Source organism: Eubalaena glacialis, chromosome 8 (genome assembly GCF_028564815.1).
Source record: "Eubalaena glacialis isolate mEubGla1 chromosome 8, mEubGla1.1.hap2.+ XY, whole genome shotgun sequence".
NCBI classification, from domain to species: Eukaryota; Metazoa; Chordata; class Mammalia; order Artiodactyla; family Balaenidae; genus Eubalaena; species Eubalaena glacialis.
In genome coordinates, this window is record NC_083723.1 from 57,020,545 (window position 1) to 57,032,759 (window position 12,215).

At 33.7% G+C, this 12,215-nt stretch overlaps 1 protein-coding gene across 5 annotated transcripts in view; it reads left to right on the forward strand.

Moving 5' to 3' along the window:
* SNX13 (sorting nexin 13) overlaps positions 1-12,215 on the forward strand; it is a 141,650-nt gene that overhangs the window by 58,480 nt on the left and 70,955 nt on the right. For 4 of the 5 annotated variants that reach the window (XM_061198523.1, XM_061198522.1, XM_061198521.1 and 1 more), the window contains exons 6-8: positions 8,552-8,673; positions 8,765-8,866; positions 10,244-10,332. In XM_061198523.1, the coding sequence (XP_061054506.1) occupies positions 8,552-8,673; positions 8,765-8,866; positions 10,244-10,332 (313 nt within the window). Of the gene's footprint in view, positions 1-3,859; positions 3,922-8,551; positions 8,674-8,764; positions 8,867-10,243; positions 10,333-12,215 lie in introns of all 5 variants that reach the window. The other variant, XM_061198525.1, reaches the window with a different exon arrangement.

Genomic DNA, 12,215 nt, shown 5'->3' on the forward strand with positions numbered 1-12,215 from the left:
AAAATAAATAAATAAATAAATAAATAATAATAATAAAAATGTGGTCTTTAGTGACTGGCTTCTTTCACTTAGCGTAATGTTTTCAAGGTTCATCCTTGTTGTAGCATATATGATTACTTATTGCTTCTTATTGCCGAATAATTTTCCATTGTATGGATACACCACATTTTGTTTATCCATTCATCAGTTGGCAGACAGTAGGGTTGCGTCTATCGTTTGGATTTTATAAAGAATGCTACTGTGAGCACTCATGTACATGTTTTTGTGTGGACTTAATGTTCTCATTTCTTTTAGATGTACACCTAGGAGTAGAGTTTCTCGTCATATGGTAACTCTGTTTAACTTTTTGAGGAACTGCAAACTTTTAAAAAGTGGCTACACATTACCACCAACAATGTGTGAGGGTTCCAATTTCTCCACATCCTTGACTGTACTTGTTATTGTCTGTCTTTTTGATTATAGCCATGCTAGTGGGTGTGAAGCGGTATTTCATGATGGTTTTGATTTGCATTTCCTTGATAGCTAACGATGTCGAGCATCTTTTCATGTGCAAATTAGTCATTTGTATATAGAGAATGTCTGTCAGATCCTTTCTCTATTTTAAAATTAGGTTATTTGTCATTTTATTATTGAGTGTACTGTACTGCTGCCTGGTTTTGTAAGTACAGTGTTATTGGACAGTCGTGCTCATTTGTTTGCGTTTTGTCCATGGCTGCTTTTGTGCTACAGTGGCAGAGTTGACTGAGATGATGTGGCCTGCAAAGCCTAAAATAGTTGCTAATTGGCTCTTTTAGAGAAAGAGTTTGCTGACCCCTGGAATACATAGATTTGCATACATTAAAATATTAAGACGTATTAACGAAGTAGGAAATACATTAGAATAAAAAGCACACAAAGTAGTGTACACTATATGATTTTAGCTGTGTAAAAAATTGTAAGTATGTGAGCATAGCAAAGAGACTAAAAGAAAAAGCACTAAAATATTAACAGTGATCTTTGGATTGTGGATTTAAGGCTAATTGATAACTGATACAGAAAATCTAAAGAAGGAAATTACATTTTACAAAACGGGCATGTATTATTCTTATAGCCCAAGACAGAAACATTTGGTGCTCAGCAATAAAAATATCTAGGATGACTTTTTGCAACTAAATTCGTTTTCCTGTTTCTCTGTGTTTTATATTCTTGTGAACACATAAATAAAAGAAACCGTTTTTCAACTGTAGATGACATGTTTTGTATAGGTAGCCACTGAATCTTTATTTCCTTGGGAAGTTATCTGGAAACTAATGCTTAAATATAGTGTTTTGTACATGATAAGGTAGTGAATACTCAATAGATAATTGTTAATCGAGTTTCCATTTATGACTTCCTTGGTAATTTTTTCCCACAAAATTTAATATATTTCACTGTTGGGTCTAGGAATTTTTCCTTTATCAGGTAAATTTTACTGAAAACCTTATTTATTAAAATACTTAATAACATGAATTTAATTTTTAATACTTAACATTATACTTAAGAAGATTCACACTTAGCCCCAGGTTATTTGTTTTCTTTTCCTGTAGCTTGATTAAGGCTTCCAGCTCTGTGTTCTTTACACTCAACCCCTAAAATAGGTGAGTGTGCTTCATGTGTGTTCCTCTATCTAAGTTTTTCTTTATATTTGAAGATCCAAGTTCTTTAAAAGTTCTGCATCCTTGACCTCTCTGAAGCATTAGGGCACAGGATGTAGAACTGGATGGATTTCTTAGGTGGAGTTGTAGTTCACTAAATACCATTTCCTTTACTATGGTTATATAAAACTGCATGCCTGAATTTTTCTCCATTTCTACCGATTTGTTTATAACGTTTATGAGTCAGAAGGTTTTGTGTTGTTAAGGTATAGCAGAGAAAACACCAAATTGAAAGTTAGGAACCCTGGTTTTTTTTGTTGTTTGTTTTTTGTTTTTGTTTTTTTTTTAAACAGCGACTTGATCTCAATAACTATATAATCTAGAATAAGTAATTTAAGTTTTGGCTCTGTAATTATAAGGGTTTGTGGTAATTATTTCAGATCTCTTTCAGTTCTAAAAGACTGACATACCCTAGTATGGTTGGTACTAATCTTGATTTGTTTGTTTTCACTCATACTTCCTCTTCAAAACACTCACTCACATTCTCTATCACACCCCACATTTTGAATACCATTTGGGGAGTTATTTTTTATAGTGTGTGGGGTTGCTAATTAGATTTAATTTAATTTGGGATTAGAGTACTCCTCTAGTCTGTTGTTTTACTGATAGGAGATCTTAGAGTAGGGTGATGATAAACTTTATTTAAACCTTTTATTGTATTTCTGCATGGTCAGAAAGGATACAAGACTTCAAACGTGAAAGATATTTACTAGACCAATCTTTTCTCTGTAGTTAAAAGTCTTGTATCAATGAAACTTTAAAAAATTTTATTGGATTATCCAAACTAGTACTATTCTGTGTTGAATACTGAAAACAATAAATTTGTAGTTTTATAAGTCGACTACTTTAAGTTTTGTGAAGTGTAAATAGTCCCACCATGGTTGATTTTAAGCTGTCAGTATGAAGTCACTGAATGTGGAGTTAGGAGAGAGATGTGCACATTTGGCTCTCCCACTTCAGCATACAACAGTGCAGCCAAGGGAAGGGAGCAGACAGATTAGTAACCATGAAGTAATGAAACTTGTTACCTCGTGTGGTTGCTGATTTAGCTCCCATGAAAGAGTAATTCTCCATATATTCTTAAGGATTATGGTAGAGAGTAATAGTAAATTTAATGTAAGTTCAGTTTCATTATTTTATACTCAATCCTTATAACTACATCCTTAGAGTAGATTTTAAAAGGGAAACAAAGGTGCTCTAGGGAGGTGGTTATGGTAACGTGAAGTATTTATAACATGAGCAAATTGAGACTGGAAGAAGGGGAAATCTCTTAATGGATTTAGGAGCAAGTTTACAATTCTGTGCTTTTAAAATATTGCTCAAATTCAATTTTAGGCTGAAGCTTTTGACGCTAACAACGTACTCCCTCAAGGACTCTTGAAGGATGGAAACGTGTAAAGGTTTATGTATTTTAAAGAGTACATCCTTTATAATAGTGAAGTCTGAGGGGGAAGTTACTGTCTGATTCCGTGACTCAAGGAAGGAATTTTTTCTTTCACAGATAGGACACCCACTTTCAGCAAAAGATGTCTGAGTCAGTGATCTAAAAATCCTCTAGTGGAATAAAACTTCTCAAAATGTCTTCAAAGATGCTTGTGAAAATCTACCCAGAAAAACTAAGAATCATTAGTATAGGAATTTTACTGTACTAATGATTTTTTAAAAATGTCTGAATTTTGTAATTAGAAGGTAAAAGACCTCATATAGGAGATTAATACATATTATTGTAATTTTATGCAGTTATTATATCACCCTTATTGATTAATACACATTTAAAAAGTCTTTATATATGCGTGTGTGTGTATATATATATATACACACATACATACATATACATACATACATACTATGCAGTATACAGTATACTGTGTCATTCTTTTTTTATTAAATTAAATTAATTAACTAGTTTATTTATTGGCTGCGCCACATGGCACGTGGGATCTTTAGTTCCCCAACCAGGGATCGAACCCATGCCCGCTGCATTGGAAGTGCGGAGTCTTAACCACTGGACCGCCAGGGAGGTCCCTACTGTGTCATTCTCATTGTTTTAAAATAAGGTCTTAGTAGTCATTTCTGTGAAAAAATAATATAGCATCAGGAACGTAACATTTATTATAGGATTGTTTCTGTGGGAAAATCAGTTTTTACTTTTATCATTTTGACCTAAAGGACCTTTTCCAGGGCAGTATTCTGCCCAGTGTGTGAAGATTGCCTCTACTGCCAAATGGTCACCCACTTCTTTAGTTAGGCAGGTCTACATGATGACTCTTGCATAGGCCATGCTCATTTCCCTCTTTTGCCTGTTCCTATATCCTTCTTTACCCCATTTAAATACTAGTCATTCATCAAAATATTTTTATAATGTGGCCTCTTTAATTAATCCTTTTTGACTTACGACATAGCACTTAACTAACTTCTACTTATTTCTGTGTGTGGGTATCGTCAAAAAAAATTGTAAGCTATTTTTGGAAGGGTACCAATTCTGTACTACTGTAATAGAAATTCTCTTTAGTTAGCCAGTTATTCTCCATTCCCTTTGTAAGACATACTGACTCATGCCCTTAGCATTAAAGCTAGGCTAATAGACTACATTCTAGTACTTCTGTCCACTTCTGTCCCTACCTTTTGACTTTTAAACTTATCAGAAGTTAGTTGTCGATTCCTGGGCACAGAAAGTCTGATATAATTGTTTTGTGGTATGAGCTGAGCATGGATGCTTTAGAGGAGCAAGACAATTGAGTGTGTTAAAAAAGGAAGTTGTATTTGTTTCTGAACCTGTGTACCCCGCTTATACTTTTTATTATAATCATATAATTTAATTTGCTTCTACATAGATTGAAGAATATGAGTATGACAGGGTAGTTCCTATGAAAACGAGGTCACTTGCTTTGGAATTTACTCAGCTAGTTGCTAAATAGATCACAGTAGAATTAGGTGTGTAAAAGACAACTATAAAATGTTGGTGAAAAGCCTTGAAAGACTCACTCTGCATTTGGATTTGTTCACAGATGTCGTTAGTTGTTATGCCATTTAAAAGAAACTGGAAACCATAACTTCCTCAATGTGAGAATGGTTTATTCAAGACAAAGGCCACATTAATAACACTTAGCAAAACATTAATCAAAAGGTCTTATCTTAGTCTTCCACTGAAAGATTTATATGATTTAAGTTAAAATGAAATACATTCGTGATTCCTTCTTTTGATCAAGTATTTCGATTTACTTACCAACTACCACTTTTCCATGTACTGTGTCCCTGCGTGTGTGTGTGTGTGTGTGTTGGGATGGGTATGTAGTTAATCATAGATTCTTAAAGCTGTAAGTGTCCCTAGAGAAAGACCGTGGGAGGTGACGTGACTTGCTGAATTTCATAACTAATGACATGGTGTATCTTTTACTTGAATCAAGGACATGTATTCAGTCCAGTTCTCTTTACAGAAGTTCTTAGTTGATTTTGATGTGTTTTTTGTGTTACTGATGATGAGCTGTATGCTGCTTAGAATAGATGGCCCCAGTGAAGCAATTTATGTAATCTCAGTCTCAGCCCACAGATTTGGGACATTCATTGCCTTTTTTTGGCATTAGCATTAAGTAGCTTTGGGGTTTAGAGACGCAAAAAGAGCTTCTCAATATATGTCCTATTTCAGAAGTTTAAGGAGTAAAGAAGCAGTTGCTGTATGTGGTTCATGTGGCCATTCTCCAAGCACCTATTAACAGTGCTCTGACCCTGAAAGAGAAATCAGTAAATCAGTATGTATCAAGTACCTCCAGTGTTTAACATATTATTTAGCCATTGGGGAACACCACTAGTGAATAAAACATAGTGGAATAAAACAGACAAAATCCCTGACATCCTGAGATTTTTATCTCAGCAGTTGAATTATTTAACTGCAGGTTGTAAGTGCTATAAAAAGTGAAAAATGTGCTGCTATGAGAATATGTAACCAGAGATCCAGACCTAGTCTGAAGGAATAAGGCAAAGGGTGAGGGTCAACGAAGAGTGCCGTGTGGAATTGACATTTTAGATGAACTCTAAAGTATAAGTGAGAATTGTCAAAGGAATGTGGGGGAGAGAAGGTAAATTTATGGAGAATGGACAGGGTGAGCAGACTTGGCAGAGGGAAAAGTCCGTCCAGAGGCATTGAGGTAAACACGGAACAGAAAAGGAAGGACAGTGGGACAGATGATGAGGAAGTAAGCAGGGTCCCAGCTCTGCATGATCGGAGAGTCATTAAAGGGTTTTTACAGCTCTTGTTTTGTATCATCATATTTGTATTTTTAAAAAGACCACTCTGGCTGCTGTATGGAAAATAGAATGGAGGGTAGACTAGAGTGGATGTGGGAGATCAATTAAAAGGCCAGGAATAAGATGGTGGTGTTAGAGATGAAGATAAGGCATGTCAAATATATTCAGAGAGCTACACTTGGTAGTTTGACTTTTCCTTTTGTTCTTTAATTAAGACTTCATTGCTTATTTGCATTCCTAGTTAACCATCGTAATTCTTACAAGCATTCTATCAAGACATATAAGCTTCAAGGGCCTAATATAAATTGTATATTCTCAGGGTAGGGTTGAATATATCCCTTATTCTCTTGGTCATATAGGAAGTATGCTCTCATTTTTAAATTCAAAAAATGAAAGCCTCTGAGTAATAATAAAATGAAAGTGTAGATAATAGGATTCATTGTGTAATAGTCCAGGTGTTTTTACTAACAGTCATGTGGGGGAATATTTTAAACAAAGTGAAAAAGAGCTTTGACTGTAGGCCTAATTTAAGAATAAATAATATTAAGAGCTCTAATAGAAAACTACCTGTGGATCAATAGAAGGAAGTGTGGCTATTACATAAATTGAATGATTTTTAAATTTATATTTATATTCCATTTATTACATATTAATCATATACCATAATTTTAGAAAGTACTTCACTGTCACCAAAATATTTTCAAATTTTAAGACAAGTACTACTAGAAATTGTTAGTAGATATTTTCCTAATTATATAAGTGGGAAGCCATGTACTACTGTTGTTCTTATCTTCCTAACCTAGAACAGTTCCTTTGAGTTGAGATTTACAATAGATTTGCCTGTATTCAGGGTAAATGAGTCAAGCAGAGGGAAAATGATGACCTTGGATAGAGAATATGAAATACTGTGTTCCCTGTTTTCTCCACCCTCAATATATTTGTATATTGAAAGTAGAAATCTGTATTTAATACTTAATTTTTATGTATTTGCATTACTTGTTAACTTTCAGTCATTTTAAATGTCATTACATCCTCCATAATGAATTGAGATAGGTTTTAAAATGCCTTCTAAAATTAATAAATTTTGTTTTGTTTGAAAATTTCAGTGAATTCTATAAATAGCACTGTACCATGAAACAGAACATATGTAATTTGAAAGATTATGTATTCTGCTTTCTTCTGAATTTGTTAGAATGAACCTTTTATGGATTAAATGAGCTAATGGCCTATACCAAGTGAATTTTGTTCTTATAAAATTTTCAGGTTTGGATGATTTTGTACAAATATTCATGTAAAGAGTTTTGAAAGATGCTTATACAGATTGTGCTTTTCTTTTTAAAATAAGGACAAAAAGAGACTCTAGAGACCTCTAGGTTTAAGTTTTTATTTTAGGTTTTATGTTGAGACTGAGTATTGTTACCAAGTTTAGTGTATGCTTATATACATGGCTCTTACATTCTAAGTAATGGTAACCCCTCCTCAGATCCCAGAGCTCAGGTTACATTTATTTTTGTTAAATTGTTTGTATTCATGTACTTATAATTTATGCTTTCTTTCCATGTATATAACAAAATCATAATTGTGCATTAAAAATTATGAGTGTTAATAATTTATGTTTTTGTTTGAAAATAGCCATCTGTTATATTCCTCAATGCCATTACCACATTTAAAAGTTTTTCCTCAAAAGACAGTAATCAAGTCAACTTATTCACTAGCTTCTTTATTATACATGTATGGTGAATTAGCATAATGAATTATTGTAACTTTTTTTTGCTCCCCCATTGTCTAGCATCTTCATGAGTAGCCTCTTTATATTCTATTTATTTGGTATGTTCCTAAAGGGGTGAATTAATTTTAGTGCTAACTTAAGGAAAACAGCATTGAATAACATGTTTGTTTAAAAATATCACTTAATCCAAGGAGATGTATAATCTGGTTTTATCTGTTGTATTTGTTATCTGTTTCACTGGTTTACTAAATTAGCGATGTTTGTTGAGGTCTGTTGCTTTTGAGATAAGAGTACTAGGTAACTTAATAAACTTAGTAATCACCTTTTTCATGGGTAAGTATTTTACATTACTCTTTACACCATTTCCATGTGACTATAGTTATTTCAAATAGTTAAGTTTTTAAGTGTTTGTATATGCAAACAGAAACCAGTCAGGCTCATACCAAAGGTATTTGGTTCAAAACTTGGACCGTATAACTAAAAGGAAGAATGTGGAGAATTCAGAAAGGGTTCAGAAGGAACCAAGAAATATCTCAACTGCTCTTTTAAAAGCAAGCAAAAACATTCTGAATTCCTAATATATTGTTATGTCTGGGATGAGAAATTGCATAATATACCTGTTGTCTTTTCTCTTATTTATTTTAAGCACTTAGTTAGTACTTTTAAGCTTTGGCACATAAAATACTTCCAAGAATATTGTTCGAGGGTTTAAGTAGATTTGGTAAACTGGGTCTTTTGGAAGAGAATGCTAAGATGTAATAGTGGTTAAATGAGTAAAATCTCAGTATAAATAAATTCAGTCTCTTTGATAATCATGTTGTCTTTCAGTAGTCATTAAATAAACTTATTTTTTGATTAAAAAAGGCATATATGTAATGCTTTTATGTCATGTGTTTTTTGTAAGGTCAAAAGAAATAGACTGGCAACCTTACTTTACTACACGCATTGTAGATGATTTTGGCACACACCTACGAGTATTCAGAAAGGCTCAACAGAAGATAACAGAGAAAGATGATCAAGTAAAAGGTAATATCTTTATCCCCTTTGAAAATTAGGATTTTTAAACCTGTTTTTCTTTATTATTCTGTATGTCTTGAATTGTTCCTTCTTTGTCTAGGTACAGCAGAAGATCTTGTAGATACCTTCTTTGAAGTTGAAGTTGAAATGGAGAAGGACGTTTGCCGTGACCTAGTGTGCACATCTCCCAAAGATGAAGAAGGTTTTCTTTTCAATTTAACTTTTTTGAGAACAGTAACTGTTCACATTGGTTGGAGACAAGTTAGCAGAATCAGTGAACAAGTATAAGCGTAAAATCTAAGAGTGAAATTATTCTTACAGGACAGGCAGCATAGTAAAGACACTGTTGCTATTCACTTTATTGTATTTTTTAACTCTTAAAAGTAGTTTCCAGATTCTTTTTTCTTTTTTTAAGGTCATCTTTAAAATTTAAAGATGGCAATTAAAGAGTACCTCTTTCGTCATCTTTTAAAATACAGCAAACTGAAACATTTTATAATTATAAATTTACTTTTTTTGATCTATAGTAATTTATCTTCCCCTTGAATTTATTATTTCTATTTCAAGAGTACACTTGTTACCATAAATATTTCCTAAGGGAATGATTATAATATTTCAAATGAAATTTAGAGAGTTGAATGTACTTTTCTTTTTGAGAGGTTAGACCCGATAAGCTTTAGCTGAGGATGTTGTCTTTTCCTAGTTTTACAACGACTAGGAGTCTGTGCTACTTGGCACATTTTTTTGACTAGCTGTTTTTTGCGTTGGCCAAAAAGTTTATTCTGACCCAATAATTATATTCCCGGGAAGTGTCAGCATATGAACAATTCAGAAACGCCTTTCTAGTTGTGGAAATTGTTTTCTTAGATTTTTTAAAAATGTGCTCAGCTTTTTTATTTCTTTGCCTTCCTTTCCGCTTTTTCCCTTTTTCCTTCTTTCCTTTTTATATTTATTGTGCAGTTCAGTTCTTAACTGCTACTTCATTAGCACTAATATGAAATAACTAAATGTAAGAAATAGATATAATAATGTACAGTCCTTTTATGTAAATCAAGCCCTCCTCAAACAGTAAAATATTGGGTTGGCCAAAATGTTTGCTCAGGTTTTTCCATAATGTTACAGAAAAACCCAAACGAACATTTTGGCCAACCCAATAGAAGCGCATACTCTTCTTGTTATTACCTGCCAAGATAGTGGAAGTTCTTTCCTGAAAAAATAATTACAAGTGTATTTTTAAATGTGCAAATAACTTTTAAGTATGCAAAGATGTGTGGTAGAAGTGTAGAATACATGGCACAACTAAAACTTTTTGGGGAAAACACTTTTGTAATTGAAGTTTCTCAACAATTCAAAATGTGGGATAGGATTGGGCAGAATAAAAAATATGTATTAGTTTGATTAATGAATAGTTGCTATTTGGAGAACAATAAAGGAATTTTTAGTGAATACTGATTACTAAGGTAATAAGCTGGTATAATCAGGAAACTGCTTATTTCTACCTCTATTTGTGTTTTATATCAAGAGTAGGTGCAGACTTCGTATTTTCTAATGTTGTTATAGCTACTTCTTTTATTTCTAGGATTCCTAAGGGATTTGTGTGAGGTCTTATTATATTTATTGCTACCTCCTGGAGATTTCCAGAACAAGATCATGCGATACTTTGTCAGGGTAAGCCTAAGCTCATACAAAATACATGGCTGTAAAGAAACTTAGAGTAGTAATTATTAAAATTTTTGTCCCAGGACCCTGTTACCCTCTTAAAAATTATCGAGGACCCCAAAGAGCTTCTGTTTATGTGGGCTTTATCTATCACTATTTATTGTATTGTAAATTAAAACTAAGAAATTTTGGAACACAGAAATACACAAGCCCACATTCCATTAATGGTATCATCGCACCATCATGTTCCTTTTTGAAAATATCACTGTATGCTTGTCTCCCCCTACACCCCAGAGGTTCCTGGACAACACCTTGAAAACTGCCTGAGTTAGAGTTAGATACTTGGATTTTTGGTTATAACAAAGATATGTTTTAAATTTTCTTTAATATAGCTTCACCTATAAATTTACTTAAATTAGGCTGACTAAAGTAACACTTCTGGATAGAAACTTTCAAAAAAACCTGGGTAGCTAAGATTCTACTTCTTGTCACTGGAAAATAAGTTAAGTCAGATGAGAACAGTAGTCTCGGACTCATTTATTCCCTGGGTATAAACCTTTGGAGTAAAATTCTTTGTACACATGTGAAGGAATAACATTTTGGCTTTGGCTACTGGTTATGATTGAGAAATGCTAGCTAATGCTAACATTAGCCCTTACCCTGGCTGAATGGGTAAAATTGAAGTTTCTAATTTTTCTAAAAATGAAAGCTTATAATCTCTTTAGTCTACCATTCTGCAGAACAGATACACCAATTCCTAAGGTGTCTGTTGTTATTTAATGCTTGTTTGTTATTATTTAAGCAGTATCAATTTCTTAATAGCTCTCTAACTTGAGTTCAGTGCACTTCTCAGGTAGGGTAATGGTACTGTGAAGTGAGAAGAAAATGCTTGGTTTTGATGGGAAGAGTCTGATAGATTATATATAGTGAAGACCAATTATTTGGGCTAGTCATTATCAAGGGAGGTAGATATCTGGCATGTCTATCACTAGATTCACATCTACCACTGAAGGAAGATACTGCTAATCAGTCATCATACTCATTCATGCTGATTATTTGGCAGCAGAGTCTTTGTCTGCCTGGTACTCCAGATAGCCACTGTTAGGCAGTATCTCAGCAGCATTTCACATGGCTGGCCTTGTTTTCCTTCTAGAAACTCTGTCTTTTCTTGGGTTCCACGTCATTACTGTCTTCTCTTTTCCTCCTCCTTTGGTCTCTTTTTTAGTCACCTTTATATGCTTTAATTCCTCTTCTTAACTTTTAAATATCCAAGTTGTTCAGTTCTGAGCCCTCTTCTTGCTCATCCATTCCTATGGCTTTAAACACCAGCCAAATGCTAATAAAAATTTATGTCTTTAGTCCAGACTTCCCTTCTGAGCTCTAGGCCACTCTGACCAGCTGCCCACTAAAATCACTGTTTGATTGATTCACAGCCCTTTTAAACTTTAAATGCCCAAGATGGAAATCTTATTCTTGCCTCCAAATCCTGTCTACCTTTTATAAGTCTTTTCTTCATCCCAGTAATAACTATCCAGCAAATGTTTTAAATCTCAAGTCCTTTTAAAAGGCTTACAATAAGACTGTGCACGATGTGACTTTGTTTACCTCTCTGGCCTTCATGCCATGCCGTCACTATGTTCCAACTACGTTGGCTTCTCCAGAAGTGCCATTTCTCCCCACCATAGGGCTGTCTCGTACTCTTTTTCATCTGCTTAGAATGATTCTCCTTCTTCTCTTGGCTAAATTGTATTTGTCCCACATATCTCACTTCCTCAGAAAGGCCTCCAATCTAAAAGCCCCCTCATAATTCCCTCTTAGTGTAGGTAAGTACTGTTTTCCTTCATAACATTTATCATATTTTAAAATGATAATTTGGTTGTTGCATTTACTTG